This window comes from Canis lupus, chromosome 1 (assembly GCF_011100685.1).
Source record: "Canis lupus familiaris isolate Mischka breed German Shepherd chromosome 1, alternate assembly UU_Cfam_GSD_1.0, whole genome shotgun sequence".
In the NCBI taxonomy this organism is placed as follows: domain Eukaryota; kingdom Metazoa; phylum Chordata; class Mammalia; order Carnivora; family Canidae; genus Canis; species Canis lupus.
In genome coordinates this window covers 4,887,383-4,915,186 of record NC_049222.1, presented here as the reverse complement: position 1 = coordinate 4,915,186, position 27,804 = coordinate 4,887,383, and the positions used below count along the sequence as shown (strand labels likewise).

Here is a 27,804-nt window from a genome sequence, read left to right as displayed (position 1 = left end):
TCTGGTTTTTAAAGCTGCCCAGGGCCCAGGGGATTCTTCCAAGAGGGGAGGTAGTTCTCAAAGATAACCAAGAGCCCGAGCTACAAGTAATCCTGCGATAGCGGATACCGATGGTTTCTCCAATTTTATTTTCTGTAAAATGAAGTACAGTGAAAAGCTAAGTGGGCTTTCAAAATGAGGCAGCACACTACACATCACAAGGAGACAGCAGACGCCCCTGAAATGAAGCCCACATGTCTTCTGGAATGACCTGAGGCAGCAGCTGGGACCCAGAGCTGGGTGGGCCTTGGACATTTTGCCTGGTGGTTCTGGGCAGCTCTACCATCCTTCATGAGCCCAGGCTGGACCCCAGTTTAGGGGGCCTGAAGGATTTGGAATTTACAAGTTCCCTGTAAGAAGACAGATACAAAATCACGAATAAAAACTCCCTGGGTTCTAGGAAGCTTCCCCTGCACTCACAGCTCTTCCCAGGAGTGCCTGGCCTGCTGCCCGCACAGTAGGGGATGGGAACCGTGGGCTATGTGCCCCACTGCACAAGCCCCACATGATTCCACCCGAGTGAGGCCCCTGGAAAGCCCCATCTGGCACTATTCCACCTATACTTTTGTGCCTCAGAGATGACCCCAGAGACAGCCTGTGGGCTGACAAGTTGTGCCATTTCTCACTCTCGGGCCAGCAGCTGATTTGGCGCCATGAGGCAGCCTGACAGCCAGGGGTTTGCTTTGTCCTCTCCCTCCTCAGTGTCTTGTCTCCGTTAGTATTCCCCTCCCACCACTTTTTCCTTCTATCTGTCCTCCTATTTCCTCTTTCTCTTTCTCTTCTTCCTTCTGGAAGCACTAGTAGATGTCAGGAACTGCTCTGGACGCTGATCATCGGGGAGTCTGTTTGGCTGACTCTGTGAATTGACCTGCCAGAGGGATGGGAGCCATTGGGCAGAGGGGGAGACCTGGGGAATGGTCTGTACTGTGCACACGAAGGTGACTGCGAGGGGCACCCGGGTGGCTCAGCGGTTGAGCCTCTGCCTTCAGCTTGGCGTGATCCCGGGGTCCTGGGATCCCACGGGGAGCCTGTGTTTCCGTCTGCCTATGTCTCTGCCTCTCTCTCTGTCTCTCATGAATAAATGAAATCTTTTTTAAAAACAAAGAAAAAAAAAGAATAAGAAAAAAATAAAAACGAAGAAGAAGAAGAAGAAGAAGAAGAAGAAGAAGAAGAAGAAGAAGAAGAAGAAGAAGAAGAAGAAGAAGAAGGAGAAGAAGAAGAAAATGACCGCAAAACACACATTCACCAGGTTGCGTAGTGTCCCCCAAATTCATGTCCACTTGGAATCGCAGGGTGTGGACTTCATTGGAAACGGGATCTTTGCAGACTGGGAGGAGTTCTGACTGAAGGGGTGGGGGCGTCCTTACGAGAGAGGAGAGGACACACAGGTGGACATGGAGACAGAGGCACCTGTCGCAGTGGTGTGGCTACAGCCAGGGAAAGGCCAGGACCGCGCAGAGCCAGCAGATGCTGCAGGAGGCAGGGAGCCTCCTGCCCTGGAGCCTTCAGAGGGCTCACATCCCTGCCAAGGCCTGCACCTCAGACGTTTGGGCTCCAGACCCATCAGGAGGCGGTTCACTCCTGCTACGCGGTATTTAGCGGCCCCAGGAAACTCACGAGCAGGTTATTAAATGATTTGAAAATAACAGTCCCAAGATAAGACCCAAAGGCAAAGGGCAAGGGAGCAGTAACGCGGTAACACACTGCTTTACCCTAGACTGGCTCAAAAGGATGCTCCGAGCCCCGCGTGGAAACCTCACCTGGCCCCAGAGGTGACAGATACCTGACGGCAAACAGCAAATGCCATTCTCTGGGGTTTGGATATTTTCCTACGTCCAAAGAAAAGACAGGGTCGCCAGAGCCTTTGTAACTTTTGTGCGGTAAATACACAACGCACAGGATTGTGCATTTGCCTCCCTCCCAGCTCTTTGCCTCCAGCCCGTGGACAGATTGCTATCACCTAAAACACACAGAACTCTTGATATGTGCTGGAATGTTCAGCAGTTTCAACTTTCTTTTGCTTCGCCAAGGGGTTTTAATGCTGTTTATATTCCGAAACAGGATCTGGTTTTGTTTTGTTTTTTTTTCTCTCCCCCTCCCTCTTACATAAAAAACAGGCCGGGAAAATAGCTTCAAACTGCCAGTGAAATGTCAACAAATGATGAATTTTTAAAGTCTCCCCAATACATGGGTTCCTTCTCAAATAAGATAAGGAAAGGTAACAGACGAGTCAATTGATCACAAAATGGAAAACTGAACTCTTTATCTCCTCACCGTCCTTACATCATAAGAATAAACTGTACTGGCTTAAAAACAGGCAGAAATGTAAAGATCACAGACCACTAAATACAACTCGTGAGAGCTGTTTTGGCAGAAACGTACTGTGAGTTATCAGTAAGTGGGTATAATTTTTGTTGAGCACACATGTTTCTGTTATGTTTTATACCCTTTATTTTAAATCTAAAGTCAGCTGCAGTAAGTGTTGCATGCTTTTAATTAAATTCAGCATTTGGATCCTTTTTAAATAATCAGTGCAAGATGAGGAGTCAGGGGACAGGCTGAAACATTGAAAAGTTCTTTCTTGATTAATCAGTAAATATAATCCTTATATATTTGGGTATTCTTAAGTATCAATGAGAAGTAGATAGTGGTATTCTTGCAGCTGAGAGAGGATTATAAACCCAGGAGGCTCATCACCAGCTCAGAGGTGAGTCCTGAAAATGGGCCACCTTACAAAGGATGAGAAATCCCAATTAGCATTATTAGTTGCAAAGCTCCAAAATCAGTTTGAAATTCTTACAGCATTTAGAGATTCATACAGGTGAGTAGAGTGGAATCAATGCAAAAGACTAAAATGAAAAATAGTTTTTATCCACATCAGTGTCATAATAAAGGTATACGTCGTGTAAGCAGAATCCCAGCAAGTGAGCTTGATCACCTGTCTTCCTCGTCCCTTATTCCAGACCTTTCTACTGTGGCAGAATGTGACAGAGCCACATGTTCTCCGACCTCACCCCTGTGCCTGCATGGGGGGTGAGTCTTGCAGGTCTCCAAACACTCTTCAGTTTTCCCTTCATTTGATGGGTCATCGTGTAACTTCGACTCTCTCTCTACTTTTTCAGGCACACTCACAAATGCAATGCCACAGTTTATGTTTCTCGGACAAGGTAACGCTTTTCTCCCAAGTACAGAGAGAGAAGGACTTTGTGAAGTCTGCAGTTAAAAAATGCCTGAGGTAACTAAAATACATTTTGGACTGTTTCCACATCTCTGCTGTTGTAAAGAATGCTCCATTGAACAGGGGAGCACAGATATCTTTTCAAGATCCTGATTTCAATTCTTTTGGGTAAATACCCAGAACTGGGATGACTGGATCCTATGGTAGCTCTAGTTTCAGTTTTTTGAAACAACCTAAATATCCACTGATGGATGAATAAATAAAGGAATATGATACATACGTGCAGTGAGATATTAATCAGCATTAAAAAAGGGGGAATCTGGGGGCACCTGGGTGGCTCAGTGGGTTAAGCCTCCGACTTGATTTTGGCTCAGGTCATGATCTTGGGGTTGTGAGATCGAGTCCCACATCAGGCTCCAGGCTCAGCATGGAGTCTGCTGGGGATTCTCTCCCTCCTCCTTTGCTCCTCCTGCTCATGCGCTCACTAGCTCTCCCTCTCTCTCTCTAATTAATTAATTAATTAATTAATCTTTAAAAAAAAGAAATCCTGCTGTTTGTGGCAACATGGATGAACCAGGAGGACATTGTACTGAGGGAAATAAGCCAGACACAGAAGCACAAGTACAGCCCAGTCCCTCTTACGTGAGGGACTGAAAGTAGTCAGACTCACCGAAATAGGAAGGTAGGTTGGTAGATACCAGGGCCTGCAGGAAGGGACTGGAAATCACTGCCCAGCAGTTAAAAGTGCCAGTGATGCCAGGTGAATAAGCCTTAGAGCTCCGTGGCCCATAGTTAGCAAAGCTGTAGAGCACACTTAAGAATTGGTTCAGAGAGTAGATCTTCTCTTAAGTGTTCTTACCACAACAAAAAAGAAACTGGGAATTCTGTCAAAGTGAACTTTTTTGTATAAGACGTAGCTGTTTTCTAAAGGCAAAAATTCATGGATTCCATGGTCTTTTAGAGTTTTTTGCTAAGAAACAGGGTGATGCCATCACAACTGCAGACGAAGGCATTGGCCTTCTTTGCCACCCCCACTCCACCTGCATCGCACATGATACATCACATTGAGAAAAAGGAATAGAAGGGTGGCGGGACACAGAGGGAGAAAATACTGTCTCACAGTGTGCTCTGAGGATCAGATGACCTAAGGAATGGAAATGTGCTCTGTGAACTATTAAATATGGCAAGTTTGGAAACAGTGCTTTCTAGTAGGGTTTCTGCATTTTCCCTATATTCAATTAATGCAAGAAACCCAAAGGGAAGTTACGACAATTTAGTTTCAGACTTAAGTCTAAAGATCTAATTCAGTGATACCTGGAAACAGAAAACCATTTGGAAGCTATGTAAATACTGTCACACACCCAGCTGATAACTGCATCTCAAAACCTGTTAAGGAGAGGACTCCTGGGTGGCTCGGTGGTTGAGCATCTGCCTTTGGCTCAGGGCGTGATCCTGGGGTCCTGGGATTGAGTCCCACATCGGGCTCCCTGCATGGAGCCTGCTTCTCCCTCTGCCTGTGTCTCTGCCTCTCTCTCTCATGAATAAATAAATGAAATCCTAAAAAAAAAAAAAAACTAAAAAAACAAAACCTCAACTCAACCCGGTTAAGGAATTGAGACAGGGGCCTTTTCCTCCTTCTGTCCAAGGACCATGTATATGCCAAAATTTTGGTTTGCATTGAAATCTTGGCGGGGGGGGCAGTTGGGAGGACCTTGGACTTCCTTTTTGCCTTGTCTGGAATTGCCATAGCGTTAGATTGCCTACAGATATTTAAAACTTGCAAACGTAGGATTTTATGCATTTATTCCTAGGTCTGGCCTCCGATGATGAGTAAGCAACTGTGAGCTTGCGTCTCAAGCCTTTCCAGTAAACATATAATTTTGCTTGACAATGCAGGACAGCGAGGGGGCAAGGGAGAGCGTTCTAACTTTTCTTCCAAATCAGTGCAGCTATAAAGTACAACTGTTGGAGAGCAATCCAAGGCAGGCGTGAGGAAAGAATAGTTTTATCCCTCCATTTGTCCAATCACTCTTCAAGTCCCTAATAAGCACCTACTGTGTGCCAGGTACTGGACTTGTCAGTACTTGAGACTGAAGTGCAATGTGTTTAGTTACAGCTTCCTGTTGGCATGCCACGACCGTGGCTTCCAGAACATTCTTTCTAAAAGTGTTCCATTGCGAAGATCTGTGTGTTGCTCGAACGCATCAACAAAAATTTACCTCTGAAACACCAAATGTTAAAAAAGAATATCTAGCATTAAACTGACAATAAGGCTCCTGTTCAGACACACAGCTGCCTAAACCCATCTTTATTAAAAAACAAACAAACAAACAAACAAACAAACAAACACAAGGCTAAGAATGCCTGCAGTAAAACAGAGAACATACTGTCCATACTGCCTGAATATGACACCAAAAGACAACAAGGCAGGATCTAACTATAACCATAGGCAGGGGTTACTTAGAGCCCCAGCGCTGGGATCAGAGACACCGACTGAAACAGAAGCCAAAATCTGAGAGACCGAAAACTTTGCCCTGGTCCTTTGAGTCTCCAGGGCTCCCCAGTTGCTGTCACAAACAATGGGGTGTGGGGCCTGACAGACATGCTAATCCTGAACATCCTGCAGGTCAGAGGAAATGCAAACATTTCAGGCTGAAGAAAGGGCTTGGCTGATGCCCTGGGAATGAAAGCAGGGCAAGAGAGGAGGCCAGTTCTGGGGGGGCCAGGCTTTACCAGCTGCTTCAGGCTAAGGAAACGTAGAGCACTGCAGAGCATTTGTTGCTGCTCCATCCTGGTCCTAGCCTTCTGGTATTTTGGCTTCTCCTCTCTGCTGTCCTACTTGGCAGGTATTTTCTTAACATAGTTCCCTCATGTGTCTCTGCAGCTACGGTACTGGAGGGTAGTTACATACTCCAAAGTAGCCTCTGTGCCCAGGAAAATTTTCAGTGTTCCAGAGGGATGGGTGCTCCGTGGCTGTGTGTTCAGGTAAGCTTAGCTCCACACAAGTGACTGATATTCTGGATAATCAAGCTCTGGCTCATGCTGGGAACTGGAAATGGTGGTAATTGGAAGTTGGATCTAATGCTCTTATGAGTGGGTCTGGAATGAAGAGTAAGTCATAATGCTTAGAGTCCCAAGATTCTCAGAATAAGTCACATCATTTCTCTTTCTGAAGCACCCAACCCCTGGTCAACTGTCCACATACCTCTTTCCTCGTTTTCTTTCATGGTGGCCCTGTTTCCAGAAAGTCCAGCAGAGAAGAAGAGAGAACAACTTACTTAGCAAAGGAAGCTCAGATCAGATTCCTTGCTACAAAGCCATCCGCAAAGCATCCTTTGGATTGCAGGGCCACCTGCTGGGGATTCTGAGCTGTGCACACTTAGGTTCAAATATCGGCTCCTTTACTGAACAGCGGTGTGAGGCAGTGGTCTGCAGTCTGATACCTGGAGTCACAGCAGAACTTCTAAAGGAGGCCTCAGAGTTTTAAGGGCACCAGTTTCCAGCTGCTCAAAGTCCACATGTCCTCCCTCACAGGGCAGGTAGGACTGGTACTTGCTATATTTTTCACGGAACCCTGCCTCATTCCAGCAATAATCTCACTTATAGACATCTGAACTAATTTCTTAAAAAGCCCAATAGATATGATTAGAGGATACATTTCCAATAAGTTACTTTCAGTATCTAAAAATTCTTTGCCAAATGTATATAGTTGACCCTTGAACATGGGTTTGAAATATATATATATCCACTCATTTGTGGATTTTTTTGGATACGGTACAGTTCTGTAAATATATTTTCTCTTATATTTTTAAGATTTTCTTTTCTCTTACCTTATAGACTATAATACATATAACATACAAAATATTTGTTAATCAACTATTTACGGTATCTGTAAGGATTCCAGTCAACAATGGGCTATTAGTAATTAAGGATCTGGGGAGTCAAATGGGTTTTCGATTGCAAGGGCAATTGGTACCCCTAATGCCTGTGTTGTTCAGGGGTCAACAGTAATACCTTTAGGTGGGTTTTTTTTTTTAAGATTTTATTTATTTATTCATGAGAGACAAGAGAGAGAGAGAGGTGCAGAGACACAGGCAGAGGGAGAAGCAGTCTCCATGCAGGGAGCCCTATGTGGGACTTGATCCGGGAACTCCAGGATCACGCCCTGGGCATGACAGGTGCTCAACCACTGAGCCACCCAAGGATCCCACCTTTAGGTGGTTTTCATCAACCACGTATGATGATTATGATGAGAACTTAATCCAGAAAAAAAAAAAAAAACTTTAACACTTAGAACATTTAGCTATAGAAAAGTACATATTAATTTAAATTTCCATACATATCCTCTTGCAAAGAGGTATGATAGGATCATCAATAACAGACTATGAAGTATTAAAATGTTTGATGGTTAATATAAAAAGCCCAAGAAGTAACATGCATTGGTGAGAATGTGCAGAGCAAGGAACCTATGTGGGCATGTAAATTGGTGCTATATCGGGAAAAAAAAAAAAAATTGGTGACATTGGTAAATTGGTGCAAAATGGAAAACAGTATGGAGGTCCCTCAAAAAATGAAAAACAGAAGCATCACACTATCCAGTAATTGCACCTCTGGGTATTTACCCAAAGAAAACAGGGATCCCTGGGTGGCGCAGCGGTTTGGCGCCTGCCTTTGGCCCAGGGCGCGATCCTGGAGACCCGGGATTGAATCCCACGTCGGGCTCTCAGTGCATGGAGCCTGCTTCTCCCTCTGCCTATGTCTCTGCCTCTCTCTCTCTCTCTCTCTCTGTGACTATCATAAATAAATAAAAAAAAAAATTTAAAAAAATAAAAAAAATAAAAAAAAAAGAAAACAAAAGCACTAATCTGAAGCCATGTACATACCCCTTTATTTACTGCAGCATGATACGGGAGGAGCCAAGCGTCCATCCACAGATGGATAAAGAAGCCGGGAGATATGTATACAATGGGATGTTATCCAGCTATATAAAAAAAAGAAATCTTGCCATTCACAATAAACTGGATGGATCTTTTATGGTTAAGACAAAAACTTTGTAATTTCGTCTTTACGTGGAATCTAAAACACAAAGGAGAAACAGTCTTAAATGTTGACAATGAAGTGGTGGTGGACAGAAAGGGAGGTTGTTGGAGCTTGTACAAATTAGCTGAAGGGGGTTAAAAGGTACAAACTTCCAAAAAATAAGTAAGTCACAGGGATATAAATGGCAGCTTAGGAAATAGTGAATAATACTGTAACAGGGATGCCTGGGTGGCTCAGCGGTTGGTCAGCCTTTGGCTCAGGGAGTGATCCTGGGGTCCTGGCATTGAGTCTCCTGTTGGGCTTCCCGCAGGGAGCCTGCTTCTCCCTCTGCCTGGGTCTCTGCCTCTTTCTGTGTGTCTCATGAATAAATAAAATCTTTAAAAAATAATAGTACTGTCGTGACTGTACGACAGACTGTAACACACCCAGGCTGGCGAGGGCTTCCTTATGGTGCTAGTTGTTGAATCAGGTTGTACCCCTGAAACCAAAACGTTCAAGGGCACGTCTACTTCAATTCAAAGCTTTTTTAAAAAAAAACCCAAAGACAAGAAAAAAAGGAAATGGTTAAAAACGAATAATAGACTACTGAAAATAGACATTTGCCCCCAAGGCAAAAGCTCTTGGTACAGTTGGACTTGACGGAGGGAGAATTGGGGCACCGTCCAGTATTCCCTCACTTTTCCAACCGGATCAGCAAAAAGCCTTACAATGTGACATTTAAGGGGAGGTCATTCTATTTCAAAGTATTTACTGCACGTGGGAAATTACATCCTTTGAAGCCATTAAACTTGCTATTTTTTTTAAAAAGGAAAGAATGCGGGAGGGTTACAGGTTTTGCCCAATTCCCGCGGAGAGGATCACCTGCCCTGGGCCCTGCGGTCACACAGGCGAAAGCTTAGAGCAGGAAGTCAACACGGGCCTCTCCGCCACCATGTCCCGCGATCTCGGGGCCCGGCGACCCCAGAGCCAAGCTGCGGCAGGTGGCACCGCCGGACCCTCCCGAGCGGCCCGAGACCTGGGGACCTCGGGGCTGCAGACCCCTCCGCGCCGGCCGACACTCAGCAGGCAGCCGGAAGCGGGGGGCGGGAGAAAGGTCCCAGCCCGGAAGTCCCGCCCTCCGCACGACCCCTGAGCGGCGGGCGGGGCGGGGCGACGGCGGCTCTACCCACAAGCCCGGCGGTTGCTAGGCGGGGCGGGGCGAGACGGGGCGACGCCAGCCCTCCGAGCGAGGCGGGGGATTGGTGAGCGGGGCAGCGGGGCGGGGCGACGCCGGCTCTCCGGGTGAGGCCGGCGATTGGTGGGCAGCGAGGGGCGCCACGCCTGCCCTCCGAGCGAGGCCGGGGATTGGTGAGCGCGGCAGCGGGAGGCGGGCCCGCGCGGGGGGCGTGGCCGGGCACGTGCTGCGGCACCGGCGCGGCGGCGGCGGCTGAGGGGTGAGGGCGGTTCGCGGGCCGAGGCGGGCGGGACCTAGTGGGCCTCGCGGAGGCCCGAGTCGCGCCTGGGCTAGTGGGAGCGGGGCGGCGGCCTGGCCCCGCGGCCGGCGGGGACAGGAAGGGAGGATGTCCCGGTTGGGAGAAGGCCGCCGCGAGGGTCCGGGGCGCGTGGGACCTGGACCGCAGCTGCTGGCTCCCGACGCGGCCCGCGGGAAACGAAAGCCTCCCGTCGCGCGGCGAGCCCCTGGCGGGGTCCCGCCGGCACGGAGGCCGGGAGATGGCAGCGTGCGTCCTGGCCCCGGGCGGGGTCCGGCCGGTCCTGCTCGTGGGACCCGGGGTCACGAGGTGTGCGGCCGGCGTGCAGGGAGGAGGGGCTGGGAGGTTTGTACGCGGGCGTGTGTGGGGGCGGGGGGGGCGGGACTGTCCGGCCCTGCCGCGGGCGCCGGGCAGGTTCCCGGGTCACCGGGTCACAGGCGTGTTTACCCCGCTGGTCCTGCGGGGCCGCCAGCCCCTGGGTGGGTTATGTCACTCCGCAGGAAATCGAGAGCCCCCGGCAGTTACTTGGGAAGCGCAGCATCAGCTGTGGTCCGCCCTCGCGCGGCGCGCTTACCTTCCCCGGGGCGCTAGAGGGGCGGGCTGGGGCAGAACAGCCCAGAACCGGGTGGGAGGGCGCGCTCGGCCCTGGCAGGACCTGCTTCCCTAGGTTCTGATTCAGAGAAGGAAAGAGCCAGCCCTGCGGACGTGGCCTGGAGGGCCGAGCCGGCGGCCTCTGTGTATTCTTGGGTGAAGTGCCCCCAGGTAGTTCGTTGTTGGAATGACCCAGCGGGAGGCCGCCGGCTCGCCCTGCCCTGAGCGTGAGCTTGCCCGGCCCAATGACCGGCCCATGACCGACCGCTGGTGCCCAGAGCGGTGTGTGGTCGTAGACGGCTTCCCAGTTTTCATGAGCGGTGACAGACGAACGCTGGACTTACTGGTGCTCGTGAAATGCCTCCCCAGCATTTGTGGACGGTCTTGTTTTTCAGATAAAAGCCTCAGCTGAAGCAGGCTGAGCCTCCCTGCTGGGACGTTTGTAAATATTTTATGCCCCGTCATGGGTGTTTGAAGAGGGGAAGGAGGCCCTGGGAACGAGTAGCTTGATCTGTCCTGACTGAAATCACACTCCAGGGCTGAGGTGACTTCCTCAATCTGCTCAACAGCTGCCCCGCCTGGTGTCAGCGTAGATAGAGTCACTCCTCTGTTTAGCAGTCACTTTGGAATCCCATACCAAGGAAAAAATACTCTGACTACAGCGTGTGGGTACACAGGCTTTTAGAACTAGGTAGATGTCACAGGATCCTGTGGCTATCCCTGCATTTCTGAAATCCTCGGTATCACTGTGGTACAGCCGAGCTCTGCCCACTGCTGCGTCGGGCCATCTTGCCACTTGATGGAAACTGAGATGTCAGTGCGAGAAAGGAGAGACAACCAATTTTAAAGTCCCCAGACCAGAATCATTTTTGTTTGCTCTTCATTCCCATGTTAAAGATGGCTGGTCAGATGATTTCGTTTCCCCCGTATTTGTAATGTGGAGCAGAGTGTATTAGGTCTCACACATGGGAAACCATGTTCCCAATGAACCCTGGAGAGAGGCTGTGGGCTCCACGAAGGTTCCTTTATCCTAATGAGGCCTCTGACCATCTCTGGGCTCAGATCATCGACTTGTAAACACAATTTATCTGCCTCCCTTCTGTTTGATTGCTGTGTTAATGGGTTTGTGACCGTAACAAACAGGATGTGACATTTTTGCTTAGATCCTTGGAATGATTATTTCCTCTGTGGTAATAGTAAATGGGAAGTTCTCTATGTGCTTTAAAAAAAAAAAAATGTTAAGTGCTGGTAAATGAGTGTTACCAGGAACTACTTACTTCTGATTTTCATCAGATTGTCTTCAACTCAGGCCCTTCCTGCAGTTACTTGCCATTTTTACACACAATTTTGTGTGCATTTTCCTTGTGAAAAAAGAACAGATCACCCTGAGCCTCTAACTGCTTCCCCAAGCTTGTGTGTGCATAGTGATCTCTGCTCACTTCCTGGAGTCCTCATGACCGCTGGAGGGTGGAGCAGCGCTTCATCCACCTCCACAAATGCCTTCCTGACCACGCTCAGTCGAGCCCATCCACAGGCAGGACTGACAGGCTGTTTTTCCTTCCAAGAACCTTCAAGGTGGTCTGGTTGAAAGATGTCGGCCCTCACTACCCTGTTTAAGTATGTCGATGAAAATCAGGATCGCTACATTAAGGTAAGGGAATGTTTATTGTAGTAAACATTAAAATCCGGTTTAATGCAGTGGGGCTCAGAGAAACTTTCAAGAAACTAATAGGAGCTGTGCCATTTAAATATGAAGACTATCGTCTAGATAGAGTGAGACAGATACAGTGTGATCTCACATATATGTGGAATCTTAAAAAGTTAATGATACAGAAACAGAAAGTAAAACTCTGGGTGCTGGGAAATGGGAAGATGTCAGTCCAAGGGTACAAACGTTCAGTAATACTGTGTTATATGCTTAAAATTTGCTAAAACGGTAGATCTTACTGATCTCTCACCATACAGAAGAAATGGTAACCAAAAAGTGTGTGTGTATCATCTGGAGGTCTCCTCTTTTGCCTCATTCCAGTATGCAAGTTATACTTTGGGCTTTTGACAGAAAATCTCAACATATATTTGTTTCTAGAAATAGCAAAGCTTATCAGAGATTTTAGTTTAATCTCCATCTGCAATTTCTTGTGGTAGATATAGACTAAAGAACTCTTAACTTTTTTTTGGCATTTCATCTGTTTTGAATGATTTGGTAATGTAAATAAAATCTTTTTCTTGACATTAAAGAATTGTGCTTTGCAGTTATTTTTGGAAGACACATTTCAGATGAAATCTTTAGTTCTCATTCTAAAAATTATATTTTAAAGAACTTGGCCATTGTGAACGTGAATAATAAACTAACTTGGACTTTGAAAATGTTGGGTACTTTGTTTCAGTTGTGATTTTGGTAGATTTAGTTGTAAATTTATTTATGGAACTTTGTACATTTCACATTCATCTTGTGCTTAATGGTTAAAAATACACATTCTGACATTTTTCTGTTATGCTGTAGTTTTGCATACAGGGTCAATAAAGATAGTTTTTTAAAATCTTAAAAAGCAAATGTGATAGCTCTTCTCTTTGATATCTAGCCATCATATTAAAAATGGACTGGTTGCAGGTAGCAAGTCAACTTTGGGTGCCTAAAACCTGGCAAATTTATGAATATCTTTCTTCCTTAAGGAGCACCTTTTTAGAATTCATTTTTACTTACTATCCACAAACAGAAACTCGCAGAATGGGTTGCCATCCAGAGTGTATCTGCATGGCCTGAGAAGAGAGGTGAAATCAGAAGGATGCTGGAAGTTGCCGCCGCAGACATCAAGCAGTTGGGTGGCTCTGTGGAATTGGTAGATATTGGAAAACAGAAGGTATGGCGCTGGCATTCTTGGAATTACAGAACCACAATGAGCAGACCTACCTGAGGGCCCAGCACGTTCTTTTCTCTCTCTCTCTCTCTCTCTTTTTTTTTTTTTTTTTTTTAGGACTTGCTTATTTGAGAGAGAGAGAGAGAGAGAGAGAGCTGGGGGAGGGGCAGAGGGAGAGTAAGTCTCAAGCAGACTCCCCACTGAACACAGAGCCCAATGTGGGGCTCAGTCTCACGACCCTGAGATCATGACCTGAGCTGAAATCAAGAATCAGACACTCAACTGCCACCCAGGTGCCTTGGACCCAGCATGTTCTTAAACTTCATCGTTTGCTTCAGATAATCTTCCTGTCTTTAAAGTAAACAGAAAAGGCCTGATTTTCATACTAAACTATATGATTTCCTTAGTTGGATGGGGGCAAAATTTTTGTAATACTCAGCAATTTTCTCCAGGTAGGAGAGCTCTTGAGGTTACTCAGAAGTAAGTTAATTTGGGGTGCCTGGGTGGTTCAGTGGGTTAAGGATCTGACTCTTGATCTTGGCTCAGGTCTTGATCTCAAGGTCAAGAGTTCAAGCTCTGAGTTGGGCTCCACACTGGGTGTGGAGCCTACTTAAAAAAAAAAAAAAAAAAAAAAAAGGCAGCAGCAAAAGAAGTATGTTAATGTCATGGCCACTCTTAGAAAATCTCTGGGATTCCCCCCTAGAAAGCAGTGTGCATTCAAACTAGGAGCATGCACACTGAACGTGTAGATGTGAAAGTTATGAAGACCCCCATTCACCACGCTGTGTCCCCTGCATCCCAGGGAGAAACAGCACTTTTTTATGACTTGGTTCCTGAAAAAAGAGCTGTTTTTGTATTTTACTGGCCCAGCACAGGCTTCTGACAAGTGATGGTTCATTTTCTTCCTGACATGAATGAACCATCTCACTAATAATACATTATTCTACTTTTTTAGTTTCAGATGATTTCAAGTCCCATGCTAATGACATGTTTCATGTCCTATATTTTCTAAGTTTGTAGTATTTTTTTATATTGCAAAGTGTGACAGAGTTCTCTTGCCTGGTGATTTAAGTGTCCGTTGGTATCATAGTCTTGGGGGTTTTTTTTGTTTGTTTTTTTGTTTTGTTTTGTTTTTTAAAGATTTATTTATTTATTCATTCAGAGAGAGCGAGAGAGAAGCAGAGACACAGGCAGAGGGAGAAGCAGGCTCCATGCAGGAAGCCTGATATGGGACTCAATCCCGGGTCTCCAGGATCACACCCCGGGCTGCAGGTGGCGCTAAACCGCTGTGCCACCAGGGCTGCCCCTAGACTTGGGGTTTTATGTGTGGACATTTAGCCACATTTGGTGTTTTCAAAAATAGAAGAACCCAGAGGCCCAGATGGGCTGTGTCTCCACTGAGCACCCACAATCAGTTGATGATGAAGGGGATTCAAACGTGGACCACCTGATTGCCGGTCCATTATTGTACGTATGAGATTTCCTTTGGCCACAAGTGTAATAATTGACTTAAGATGTACTATAGCTTCCCAGCACTTTTCCCCACCTGTGAGAGAATAAATCAAGGGTCTTTTTATTGTTTTATTGGAGAAGCATAATTGATTTGCTTCTCCTCCATTTTTTCCTAGTATATGAAAAAAAAATCTAGGTGACAATAAGACTTGTTTCATTACAATAGATTTATTCTATTTAACACTGACGTTGGAGTGCATTTCTTCAGGAAGGACAAAAGACAGACCAATGACTGCTATACTCTTGAATTACATAAGACCTATTTTTTAAAAAATTATTTATTTATTCATGACAGAGAGGCAGAGGGAGAGGGAGAGAAGCAGACTCCATGCAGGGAGCCTGATGTGGGACTCAATTCCGGGTCTCCAGGATGACACCCTGGCCCAAAGGTGGAGCCAAACCGCTGGGCCACCGGGGCTGCCCCATAAAACCTATTTTTATCAAGGAATTGACAGATTTCATCACTGTTAGAAAAGTTCTACAAAGATCCTTATACCATGGGGTAATAGCACGTTGGAGCTTCTCTTCCTGTGGTAGCAGTATCCCATGTTTTAGGAAGCCATGATGACTTGGGGCAGTTGTGGAGGTGGAATTGGATGTCATCATGTGTACACGCAGAAGCTGGAGCATCCTCAGGCTTACGGGGGAAAGATGACATTTGGAGTTCCAGGTCCTGGTGACGGACCTCAGAGCATGAGTCGCTGGTGGGCCAGGCTGGAAGGCAGGCATGGGCCGTGGGAGAAGCTGACATGGGGCTCTTTGGTATCAGGCCCACTGCCAGGGCTGGTGCGGTAACGTCAGGTCCAGCCCCTCCACTTCCACAGCCACTGCCCAGGCAGTAGGACAGAAAGGCTGCAGGGCCAGGAGATAGGGGGGGACCCGGTCACCAGGGGCCTGGCCTCCAGACAAGTGCTCAGAAAGTGGGAGAGTCATGTGTCCTCCCTCACAAAGTGGTGAGGGACAGGAAGTGAACAAAGCACTTGGGACGGAATAGGGCCCATTGGGTGCCGGTACAGTGAGTGTAGGGCTGGGAACTGGACTAGCAAGGCGTCCGTGGGGATGGAACAGAAGCAGGGAGACATGTGGAGCCCTTGCCAATGACTTGTGCCCATACAGGTACTCTGGTAGAGGAAGGCATGGTGCCCCTCAAACACCTGATGGTGTTGCTCAGCCAGACATCATTCTTTCATGTCCTGAGAAGTTAGGGGTACCCAGGCAGAGATTTGCAACATGAATTTCAGTACAAATTTACCTGGGGGCCCAAACGGCATCTTTTGATAAAAAAGGGTGAAGTATTGGAGTATTTCAATTATATAGAGTAGAAATTTACTTAGAGAAAACCTGTCATTTAAAAATCATTATTTTCCTGAGGCCAGTGCAGGGCCAGCTGCAACTATAGTGTCACGTGTTGTCATGTGTGACCAAGACAGTGAGTCGAAGGAATGATTCTTTACCCCCTGTGGCTGGGGCTGTCCTTCCGGAACCTGCGGGAGAACCCAGCCCTGCGGGCGGTTCACGTGGACAGGTGACCTTGGATCCCAGGGCTGAGCATGGGTCCCCTGGGGTCCCCAAGACTTAATGCAGTGAGCATTTCTTAGTGCATTTCATTGGCAGGACAGATCCTGCTAGAGTCCCGGCAGCCTGGCCTGTCAGCTAGAGTATGATCCGCTCATTGCTGGCTCATAGCCGCCCCCACCCCGTTCTTGGGGTCCCCCATTCTTGGGGGTGTGGGAGACGGGTCGGGCATGGGAAGGGAGCCCAGCAGGAGCACCGGCTCTTACTGTTCCCTTCTGTCTTGGTCTGCGTCCTTTTCTGTGCACACTTGTGATCCACAAGCAGAATTTTAAACGTGTATCTCCTGCTTTAAGACGGTGGTAGTTTTCATCCATTATTTTAGAAGATAATGAAAGTCGTATTTAGCATCTCGTACAAACTTAGCCTTCATAACATTTTGTTAACGTAAAATTTAAAAAAAAGAAAATCAGCCTTTAAAAATTCACCAGACATCCACCAGCGCGAGCATGAGGCCCGCCCAGGGCGGCTGACTCTGCCAATAAAGTGGGCCTGTGTCAGCGCCTGTCAAAAAAAAAAATAAAAAAATAAAAATTCACCAGACTGCCTGTAGTTGGTGAACATGACACGGTCTCAGTGCTCAGGATTTTGGGAAAGGAATTTCCTGTTCATCACTGACCCGGTGGAACACTGTGTTCTTGACCTCTACAGTACCAGCTGCTTGATGAGAACAATAGAACAGTGAACACAAAATAGAAATTCTCCAGGTAACATCTACTAGAAGCACCAAATTTTTTAAACAAAGGCTGTCTTCAATTGGCTCCTTCTTGATTCTTAGCTCCCCGATGGTTCTGAGATCCCACTTCCTCCCATTTTACTTGGCAAGCTGGGCTCTGACCCGCAGAAGAAAACCGTGTGTATTTACGGACACCTAGATGTGCAACCAGCGGCCCTGGATGATGGCTGGGACAGTGAGCCCTTCACCTTGGTGGAGCGTGACGGTAAGGGATCCTCTTCTCTGGGACAGGAAACATCTGGAGGAGCCTTCCTGCTCTCTTACCTGGGGGCTACACTGTGTCTCTCAGAGGTTATCCTTCCAGAACAAGTTATTTTTACATCACGTGGCAGTTCAGTTCTGGAAGTTGCACACATGTGCACCAGTCACTGAAATATCACTGTGTCAGAATTGGGGTTGAGTGAGATTTGTAGTTCTCTCTTGATGATGGTGCATGGTGGGCCCTATGTATGACCAGGTTGTCTGCCCCTAACTGTGACCCACTGGTTGCAGAAGTAGATATGAAGTAACTAGCCAGCTAGCAGTGCCCTCCTGGATCTGGCTCTGCCGTCCATGCCCGAGTCAGCAGGAATGTGTCTGCTAGAAGGGGAGGGGAACTTGGGAGCATCCATGTGGCTTGCTCTTAGGTTATGGTGAATTTTCTGGTAGATCCTAACAATAGTGTAGGAGGGAGACTCGGGGCTCCTGACAGAATTAAATTGGGGCTTCTGATTTGAAGAGGGAGTCTTAGGATGCTGCATGTGGTTGTGCTACGCTACCAGGTGTGCTCCAGAAATACACTTTCTTTTCTATTTCATTGTGATTGTAACTGGAATTTGCTGATTGCTATTCTAGGCAAACTGTATGGGAGAGGTGCGACCGATGATAAGGGTCCAGTGGCCGGCTGGCTGAATGCCCTGGAAGCCTTCCAGAAGACAAATCAGGTACTTCAACCCCGTCTAACTACCTGGCTCCATCAGAACGATACAAAGCAGGGCTGTTTTCTCCTGGAACGGCCTGTAGAGATTACAGATCACTGGGATATGAGAAAGCAAGGTCTCCCAAAACCTGTGTATCAGCACAGTGCGATCAGATATAAGGTTATAGGTTTGTTTTCCAGCTTTAGGAATTGTAATTGTTTTACAGTCACTCAGAGGTCATAGTACTGATGACTCAGCAGAAATCCAACCAGTGCCTGAAATTCGAGTTTTCAGCCACTGATTCTACATCTGGGACAGGAGACCTTGAGGCCACGTCCTGGACTCTGTGGTAGTGGGCGACTCCTAGCTTTCTCAGGGAGTGGTTTTATCCTTCTAAAAAGTCCTTATTTTTTAGAATATATTTCCTTAACTGTGAAATACTGCTCATGTCTAAAGTTTGTAAAATAGAAAAGTAGAGAGGAAAAAGGTGCCTAGAATTCCAGCAGTTAGAGACTTTGTATTTTGTTACTTCATGATCTTTTCAACTGTTTTTAACCTAATCCTGATCATTGTGTACAGATTTTGCATCGTGATTTATCTCGTACGTGATAAAATAAAAATATCAAGACAAGCATTTTTGTCAGAGGGTAGAGTGGTAGATCTGAAAAGGGACTGGGACTCACTGGTCCAAGTGTCATTTTGCACAAGAGGGAGCTGAGGCCCAGACCCTCCGACAGACTGGACTTGGGGACTGGGAAGATTACCTCTTCTCCAGGGCCCCTCGGGATCTGGAGGTGACCGAGGGGGAATGGCTGTGTGCAGGGCAGAGCTGCCAGGGTCCCAGGAAAGGTTTCATCTGAGAGACAGAAGGGGAGAGGCAGTGGGGAGTGCGGGGAGCTGTCCAGGGGCAGTTCTGAGCTAGGCCTCCCCGGATTTGCGTCCCTGTGGGGCCTCTGCTGCTCTGTGGCCTGTACGACCTTTGGCGAGTCACCTTGCTTGGGTGCGGCTTCATTTTCTCACGTCTGGAAGGAAGGCCGCCTTCCTCCCTGCACGGCGCTGGGGAGACGGGGCCTACAGAACAGTGGGCGGCATCTCGCGGTTACTGTCCGCTCCTCAGAAGGCCCTTGGCGCGTGGAGAGGCCGTGGTGCAGAGCTCCTGAAATAGGAGCGGGCCCCTACTCGCTCTTGCGTGCGGGGTACGTGACTGCTCCCTGACGCAGGCAGAGGCTGGTTTTGTCTGTGTCATGGCACGTGCCATAGAGAGAGCAGCTCAGGCTACCTTGGAGACCCCTGGTTGGCGTGTGGATAGGACGTGCGGTCACCCTGTGGACTCCTCCTGGGCAGGAGTCCTCGGTGAGGTTGTAGCTGCAGCCGGATCCGGGCTCGGCCCCTGACAGCCCGGCACCCGAGGACCGAGGATCCCTGCCAGGCACACAGCCCGTCCGAGTGGTGGGTCGGGAGGAAGTTGAGGCTTTGACATTTGTGATTGCAGAGCACTTGGTGACTTCATGTCCCTAGTGTTCAAGAAATAAAAGGACCTGAGAACTGAATGCCTCATTTCCCTTCCATAGGAAATTCCAGTCAATGTCCGGTTCTGCCTGGAAGGCATGGAGGAGTCAGGCTCCGAAGGCTTGGACGAACTGATTTTTTCCCGTAAAGACACATTCTTTAAAGATGTGGACTACATCTGCATTTCTGACAATTACTGGCTGGGGAAGAAGAAGCCCTGTATCACATATGGTCTCAGGGGCATTTGCTACTTCTTCATTGAGGTATCCTGCATTTTCCGTGTTTCTTCCTGTTTCTCTGAGCCTGTAATCTCCTTTGTCCCTTTGTAGCGCGCAGCTGGTCAGTCCTGGAAGGCAGCCTTGCAGGGAGAGGCCCAGAGCCTTCTCTATGTGCCAGGTCTTCTGTGACACCACTTCGGGGTCCTCCAGCCACACTTAGTTTCTCACCACCTCAAGGTACAGGGGGTATTTGGAGAATTGGCTGGGAGCAATTGAGGAAGGATGAACTGCCACTCGCCCATTTCAGAAGGTTGACTTCTGCAAAGCACTATAGAAAGACTTACTTTGATAAAGTAAGATGTTCACATTTCAGCCCTCAGGCTCTGCCTGGACCAGAGATCACGAGGGACCTGGGTGGTTGTGGTCCACACGGAAGCCTGGCACAGGCATGGAGTGGGAGGGCCACGGACAGCTGAGCCCGGGTCTCCTGCACAGACAAGGGGGGTCCTAACACACAGGGTGACTGATGCCTGTGAGGGAGTGTTGTGCAGGCTGAAAGTGCCAGAATCCTAACTGCTGCCCTGAGCGCTTAGTCTCTCAGGATGACTTTTCTCAGGTCCGACCCGAGAACCCAGTGGCTGTGAGTCAGATGCTTCCAATTTGCCATTTTACAGGTGTGGAGAGTCAGGCCTGGCGAGGGTCCAAACCTGACCTGTCACAGGCTGTGGGGTGTTGAGGGGCCTGGCCCCAGGTCCTCAGGCTAAAGGTCCTTGCTGGCTACTTTTCATGGTGGGTGTTCCCTCTCAGCAGAAAAGCGCAGGGTCTCCACGAAGCCTCCAGAAACGGCTGAGTGTTCTCACCCATAGTCAGCGTTTCCAAGAGTATATTTGTCATTGCTACCAAAGTTTTATAATTTAGGAACTGCCTTGCTTTCCTCCTTGAGGGAACAAATCTTGATTTTGAAAATTGTTAGGTTTCGTGAATGTTCTTGGTTCAATTTACTGTCACACGATCAGGCTAAGTTCCCACTGGATAGCAGCTAGAGTGGTCTCTTTCCGTCCAGGTGGAGTGCAGTGACAAGGACCTCCATTCTGGCGTGTATGGGGGCTCGGTGCATGAGGCCATGACGGATCTCATCATGCTAATGGGTAAGCACGGTTTCAGTCACTGTTCAGTGACTTGGGAGAGAAGTTGGAGTGACCTTGTTTCAGGCGGTCATCAGCATTTGGCTCTTGTCACCGTTCTTTATGGAGCACCTGAATCTCCTTCACTTTCTAACTACTTCCTTCTGCTCTCTGTTCCCATTGAAAGATGGACATGCTTCATTTCTGCCTGTCTCCCTGGATTCCTCCATGTGTCCTCAAACCCTGCCTTGCCTCCAGGACCCACCTGGGGCAGCCCCTAGTGCCATCAGGCCCCATCTGAGCCGGCCTCTAGGATCACGTGACCACCCTCCCCTGAACACAGTTGTATTTTCCGTCCCTTGGAGGGCACCGGCTCTATTTTCCACCACAGCACCCCAGCAAGGGCTCCTTCAGGCTCAGCTCTGTGGCAGTGAGGCCCAGCCCAGTCCTTCTGGCATCCTGCTAGTTTAAGCCTGCACATAGCTTTGCCTCATCCACATTTGCCTAAGTTCTGTTCCCTTCCCTCTTGGATAACAGGCTTCCATATGTGCAGCCTGTCATCTCTGGGCCCAGAGTCTACTCTGTTCTACTCGTCCTTGCCTCCTTAGCTAGGGAGCAGCTGGTTTTTTGTGGAACGTGTATTAAAAAATACTGATCAGTGTAGCAGCTTTTATAGGAAGCCTGCTGGAGGCAGTCTGCGCAGTCTGCGTTCTGGTCTGTGACTGTGGACAGTTCACCTACCCTTCCAGATCAGGATCTTGTGTGTTAAAGTGGGAAGATGATACTGCTCACCTCACTGAGTTGTTTACATATGTAACTGATTGTTGGCAGGCCATGCTCGAGGGCTCATGTGTGCCCAGGGAACATCACTGCAAAGCTCTCAGTCCTCCTGCACCCTGGGCCCCAGGGGCTGAGTGGGTGGGGGGCCATGGTCTCTGGCTGTGAGCACAGCTCTGTTTGTACCACCCGCTGCTGAGCACTCCTCTTCTGTGCCCTCCCAGGCTCTCTGGTGGACAAAAAAGGAAAGATCCTCATTCCCGGCATCAGCGAGGCAGTTGCCCCCGTGACAGAGGAGGAGCTGGAACTCTACGACAAGATTGACTTTGACATGGAGGAGTACACCAGGGACGTGGGGGCAGAGACTCTGCTGCACGGCTGCAAGGTGCCTTGTTTGTGTCCACGTGTCCCCTATGTGCCCACCGTGCCCTGTGCGGGGGACCGCCCCCTCCTGTGGGAAGGAGCCAGAGGTGCTGGCAGAGACCCAGGCATATCTGTGTGTCGGGAGCCCTCAGATGGTACAGACATAGAAAAGCAGCACCTTACTGGGCTTGAAATTAGAATTAGGAGCTTTTTAAAAATGTCGTATGTTGACTTTTGACAGCCTGGGAGCTGGAGAATGTGCACAGAGAACACATAGTAGCAGGTAGCTTTTGCCTTATTTGCGTTTCTGGAATCATTGTGTACCACTGGGATCAGAGGTGATTAAGGCTAACCCCACAGCCAGTCCCCAAGGTGGGAACCATTTGCATAAAATGCATTAGCCTAGATCCTGGCTCCTGAGTCCGATAGGCAATGGTAGTCAAATTGTAGCAACAGGCCCTAGGGTGCAGGAGGAATATGGCCAGGCCCAGCCCGGGAGCTCCGATTCTCAAGGAGAGGAACGCACAGAGAAGTGTAAAAGGAGGCCAGGTGCCTGGGAGGGATGTGGCCTGAGGGGATGGGAAGGGTGTGGCCTAAGGGGGACAGGACGGGCACAGGCGAGTCCAGCTGCTCGTGGGGAGGGCCAGCTGGAGGGGCTCGGGGATTCAGACTACAGAAGCCTAGCTGCAGGCCTGTGACACCCCAAGGAACCCATGTGCTCCCCTGGAAGATGGTGGACGTGATGGGTTCGTGCAGAGGGATGAGCTGATCAGACCCACCTTGCGGGCAGACTGTTGGAGGGGTGCTGAGGGCTTGGGGCTGGGGGACTGGTTGTGCTGTTGCAGGGGGCACCCAGAGCTGGCAGGGACGCACGGGGGAGAATTGGTGGGCCTGAGCAGAGCAGGAATCCCGCAGTTGGAGGCACGGGTGGGGGCCTTCACAGGGCGGCTGGCAGTGGGATCCTGAGGCCAGAGAGTAGAGTGTTGGAGGGGGGGGGGGGGGGCGGCTGCATCTGGGAGAGCTGGTTTCTGAACAGACTTCAGTTCGCTCCCACTGTGGCCTCGAGTTAGTGTCTGTATGTGGGAGGTGTCTGCATTAGGGCCATGTCTTCCTTCCAGGTGTCCCTGAGCCTGTTTCACAAGCAGGAAGTCCACACGTTAGGTGGCCAAATCACAGGAGCCCCGGGGCCCTGTCAGGTTTCTCTTGCCAGCCTGTCATTTAGGGGCCTCGTGTCCTCTTGACTCTTCTGGCACTGCTGCTGGGATACGTGAGGTGTGGGAGGTGGTGGTCTCAGTCCTACACTGGGGAGATGAGGGCCTGCCTTGTGCCAGCCCACTTGGCAGAGGGTGACGATGCTCAGTCTCTCGTCACCTGGCCCAGGACAGGGTGGGCGGTCCTGGCTTTCCTCCCAGTCGGAAATGCCCTGGGGGAGCCAGGGGGCTCACAAATGGCCTGCCTTCTCCTGCCCTCTTCCTCCTGGCTCCTGGCATCTCTGGTCCCGCAGGAGCTCTGAGGTCTGTGGGACCACAACTTAGCCCTGAATTCTGCGGAGCTGGTGAGAACCCCACGGTTCTCAGAGCCAGCGGCAGCCCTGAGCTGCAGTGAGGTGGGGAGATGCCACACTTGAGGCTGTTCGGAGTGTGGCAGTGCCCCCCCTTGTGGTGTACCCCCATAGCAGGTACTAGAGCACATTGAGGGCAGGCTCATCTCTCAGCCTTCCGGGGGCTGTACTTCCTGCCTGGGATTGTGTGGACCCCAGGCCGGCTGATGACCAAGAGGGACCTCTCAGATGACACTGCCAGCTCCTTCATCCGCAGACAGTGCTATCCCCTACCCCCCTGTGTTTTCTGCAGAAAGACATCCTGATGCACAGGTGGCGGTACCCGTCCCTCTCTCTCCATGGGATCGAAGGCGCCTTTTCTGGATCTGGGGCCAAGACCGTGATTCCTAGGAAAGTGGTCGGCAAGTTCTCCATCCGGCTCGTGCCAAACATGACTCCCGAAGTTGTCAGCGAGCAGGCATGTGACGGAGCTGGGATGCGGGGAGGGGCCACAGCAGAGACTCGAGCACAGAGGCATTTAGCAGGGCACCAAACCCCGGACCCACACTTCCCACTTCTTGACTCTTGCCAACTCAGTAATTACTAGAATAAGCAATTCAGAAACGGTTCGAAGATAAAGGCTACATAAAAATCCTCACATATGACCTTTGTCACTGCTGAGGCATGCTATAAATCTGACCTGTGACCTCATCCTAAGGCTTCAGGGCAAATGCTAACTTTGGGCTGAGTGTGTTAAAGTGAGAACCCACAGGAGCCGCGTCTGGGCCAATGTGAGGAGCGGAAGGGCAAGACTCCAGATGGGGAAAATTCTGGAGGGGGCAAACATGGGGGCAGCCACCCGCCCTCATCTGAGAGTTCCCCAAGAGAAGGAATCAAGGACTTCCTTAATGAGAGAAAGCGGGGACTGAGATGTTGTCACCAGCTGTGCCTCAGTGGCACGGGGCTCCACTGCTGGTCTAGATGTGGTTATTGTAAAACAAATCAAGGGAAATTTTTTAAAGACATTTAAATTTTATCACATGGGAACATCTGTGTAAAGGGTGAATTGCTGGAAATGAAAGCATTACCATTTACCTTTAAATAGCTGGATTTTTTATCTGGGTAAAATCCCTTTTTTTGTTACCACAGTTAAGCTCAGTGTCAGCAGCAGAAAGTGAGGCCCATTGCAGACTCCGTGTAGACTCCATGCAGATTGACTGCAGGGCCCCCGCAGACTGCAGAGCACCACAGGGCAGACCTCTAGCGCTGGATCAGATGCAGGCTTGGAATCCACTGTGTCTTGTTTGTGACCCAGGTCACGGGCTACCTGACGAAGAAATTTGCTGAGCTGCACAGCCCCAACAAGTTTAAAGTGTTCATGGGCCACGGTGGGAAGCCCTGGGTGTCTGACTTCAACCACCCTCATTACATGGCTGGGAGAAGAGCCTTGAAGACAGGTGAGACTTCTCCCGGGGCCACATGGGCTGCACTCGGGCTCCGGACTGGCCTTGCTGGGCGGTAGGTGTGCCGTGACCCCCAGCCCCGCAGCCTCACAGCTCACCGTTTCTGTTGTCCTGTTCGCCCCCAGTGTTTGGCGTCGAGCCCGACTTGACCCGGGAAGGTGGCAGTATTCCTGTGACTTTGACCTTTCAGGAGGCCACGGGGAAGAACGTCATGCTGCTGCCTGTGGGCTCAGCTGATGACGGCGCCCACTCCCAGAACGAGAAGCTCAACAGGTGGGGGCTCTGGTCCCTCTCTCCAGTCCTGCCCCTGGGTGGCTTTCCTCATGGCTGCCTGTGAGGAACCCCAGGAGAGCCCCAGGGTGCCCTCCAGCCCCTCCTGTCCCCTCCCTGGCTGCTCCCTCCCCTCCCCCCCACTCCCTGTAAGGCTGCTGGGAGAGGAGAACAGCGGGGGGTGGTCTGTGGTTACCCGAGGGCAGTACTCTGCTACCGAGGGCAGTACTCTGCTACCGTGGTCGTTGGGCAGCGAGCGCTCAGCGAGCGCTTCTGGTGGAAGGCAGAGATGGGGCCGTGGGGAGGTGGCGGGTCCTCACAACCAGCTTTGGCCAGTGCTCTGTGTTTGTCTCAGGACATCATCCAGGATTCCTAAAGAACCTCCAGTTATGCCTGTTTGGAAAATAAGTATGCTTGCTGGCTCCATGAGCCCCTTCTAGATGTTCCTGGCCTATGCAGACATGATGGGGGCTCTTTGGCCAGCAGGGATGGAAGGTTGGCTCTAAGCTAGCAGCCGCAAGGAGGGGTCCAGTGGGCAGAGGGCAGCTGTGCGCAGTATAGGAGGGGCTGAGGAGGACGGAAAACAGGAGCCTCTGGGGGCCACAGGGGTGGGCTAGTTGGGGCTCAGACAGAGGCCCAGGCCCTGCTTGGAGGGCAGCAGGCAGGGGTCGGAGACCCAGGTGTCAGGGCATGGGGTGAAGCCTCTTGCCCAAAGGGAGGGGCTGTGATTAAAGTGACGATTTCCTTAGGAAGACCTGGGAGGGGCCCCGTGTGTTCTGTTAGACCAAGACCAGGACTGGTCCCCAGTGGGGCTGTTGGACTGATCCTGCACTTGGGAACCTGGGGGCCAGTTCTCAAGGCCCCAAAACGAGAGGGTAGAATTCCCAGAAAGAATGCCGTCTGCATGCCTGCACCTCTGGACAGCAGCTGACATGCTGGCGTGTTCTTCTCCATTAGGCTTAACTACATAGAAGGAACCAAGATGCTGGCTGCGTACCTGTATGAAGTGTCCCAGCTGTAGGAGGGAGCGGGTTCCCTCACTCGTGGAGCGCCGTGGGAGGAATTGCTTCTGCCCTTGCTCCACCCCGAATGTTCAGGAGGCTGTCAGCGCGATGGTCTCCGGAAAGTAGCCAGGATCTAACAGCGCACATTCGTCAGAGGTTCTGGTTGCCGTCCAGCTGGGCTGCACGGGGGGTCTTCCTTCCTGCCCCCTCTCTGCCTCCTGACTCTGGCTTGGGCACACTTAGGAGATTTAGTCAGGGGCACGTGATGCCCTGAGGGGCCACCCCTTCTCGTCCCTCGCCCTCATGTGGGTTCTGTCCTTGTCTCCAGCCTGAAACCAGTACTGCTGTTTCCTATCTTCTCTTTATGATGATTCCTCAAAACCTAAACCTAACCGTAAGGATTACTTGTTCTCAGTATGTGCTACCAAATAAAAAGGTACAAATGAAGCCTCTTGGGAGCGTTCCTGCCCATCCGACTCACTGGCGGGGGCGCAGGGAGGGGCTCACCCTTGCCTCCTCTGAGCAGTCCACACGAGGGATGGCAGGGTGCTGGTGGTGTTCACTGGGTCCCCCCACATCACACCGAATAGGACAGAAGGGGGACGTTGGAAGTCACCCTTGGGGCCCTGGGGCCTCTCTCTACCCCCTCATGCCCCAGGTTCTCTGCAGTGCCCTGGGGAGCCCGTGTCCCCCACAGCCTCTTCCCCTTCTTTCCCATCCCTCTCCTGACACCACTTGCCCACCATGGACACTCATGTGGCTCATTCCTTTGAGCCGCCTCTCGGGGTCTCTGCGCTCTACCTCTGGTTTCTAGTTGGGGGATAGAGTTCTGTGCAGGATGGGATGGTGTTCATCGGTCAGCTTTCCAAAAGTTCTGTGCCTGGGGGAGGCTCCAAACTGCTGGAATCCAAAGCTTGTCCTGTGTTAACTCCATTGCAGGAAGCTGGCCACCAACAGAAATACAGCCACCTCATCTCATGTAGAAAAAAATAGAACTCCCCGACCCTAGGGAGAATGAGCTGAGCCTCTCCCACCTGAAGGAACTGGAGTGTCTCCACATGACCCAGGGAAAGTCAAGTTCATTCTGCCCTTGTTCCTCTTGGTAACGGTGTCAGGAAAAGGCGACAGACATGTCCAAATCCTCGACCACAGGTATGAGTGAGGACATAGACCAGGCCACTGTAGCCACGATGACCACTGACACGTCTCCCTGTCATGTCCTTGCAGGCGGGCCCAGCTGCTGTGGCAGCTCTTCTGCCCCTGGAAGTCCACTTTCCTCTGCATAGTCCAGACTTAGCACTTGTTCCTTATCTCAGGAGGTCACGTGGCCACTCCCAGCTGCACCAAGGCCAGGACGTGTGCCGGGCTACAATTCCCTTCACTAGGGAGGAGAGGAACTGGGAGTACACAGCAGTTACACCATGACATTCGTCCCAAGGGAGCCAGGGAGGAATAAAGGCCACAGAGCCCCAGATAGGGGAAGGATTCACGGAGTACACTTTGTTACTCATTTTTCAGAGAAAAAAAAATTTTTTAACTATTTATTCATGAGAGACAGAGGCAGAGATTCAGGCAGAGAGAGAAGGAGGCTCCATCCAGGGAGCCTGATGTGGGACTTGGTCCCGGGACTCCAGGATCACAC

At 50.1% G+C, this 27,804-nt stretch overlaps 1 protein-coding gene and 1 long non-coding RNA gene across 4 annotated transcripts; one reads left to right on the top strand and one right to left on the bottom strand.

Moving 5' to 3' along the window:
* Positions 1-105: 105 nt before the first annotated feature.
* LOC106560088 lies at positions 106-9,323 on the bottom strand. The gene is made up of 3 exons (XR_005353314.1): positions 9,119-9,323; positions 8,101-8,293; positions 106-389 (listed from the first exon to the last, which is right to left on the bottom strand). It is a non-coding gene; the product is annotated as an uncharacterized LOC106560088 (long non-coding RNA).
* Positions 9,324-9,629: 306 nt separating this feature from the next.
* On the top strand, positions 9,630-26,609 carry CNDP2 (carnosine dipeptidase 2). Of its 3 annotated transcripts, none has more exons than XM_038525768.1 (12): positions 9,630-9,690; positions 11,883-11,968; positions 13,035-13,178; positions 17,038-17,200; positions 17,830-17,918; positions 19,466-19,666; positions 20,685-20,769; positions 21,747-21,907; positions 23,739-23,903; positions 24,741-24,882; positions 25,014-25,161; positions 26,116-26,609. In XM_038525768.1, the coding sequence occupies exons 2-12, from the start codon at positions 11,909-11,911 to the stop codon at positions 26,177-26,179; spliced, it is 1,422 nt and encodes a 473-aa protein (XP_038381696.1). In that variant the 5' UTR covers positions 9,630-9,690; positions 11,883-11,908; the 3' UTR covers positions 26,180-26,609. The 3 variants fall into 3 exon arrangements, with proteins under 3 accessions (XP_038381696.1, XP_038381699.1, XP_038381697.1); XM_038525771.1 differs by lacking the exon at positions 9,630-9,690 and adding an exon at positions 10,017-10,035; XM_038525769.1 differs by lacking the exon at positions 9,630-9,690 and adding an exon at positions 10,423-10,488.
* Positions 26,610-27,804: the final 1,195 nt, after the last annotated feature.

What these genes read in the sequence shown, in the direction of transcription:
- CNDP2 (XM_038525768.1), top strand. Translation starts at nt 11,909, where the DNA reads ATGTCGGCCCTCACTACCCTGTTTAAGTATGTCGATGAAAATCAGGAT. An exon ending in TAGATATTGGAAAACAGAAG is followed by an intron (nt 13,179 to 17,037) that starts GTATGGCGCTGG and finishes CTTGATTCTTAG; the next exon opens with CTCCCCGATGGTTCTGAGAT. An exon ending in CAGAACGAGAAGCTCAACAG is followed by an intron (nt 25,162 to 26,115) that starts GTGGGGGCTCTG and finishes CTTCTCCATTAG; the next exon opens with GCTTAACTACATAGAAGGAA.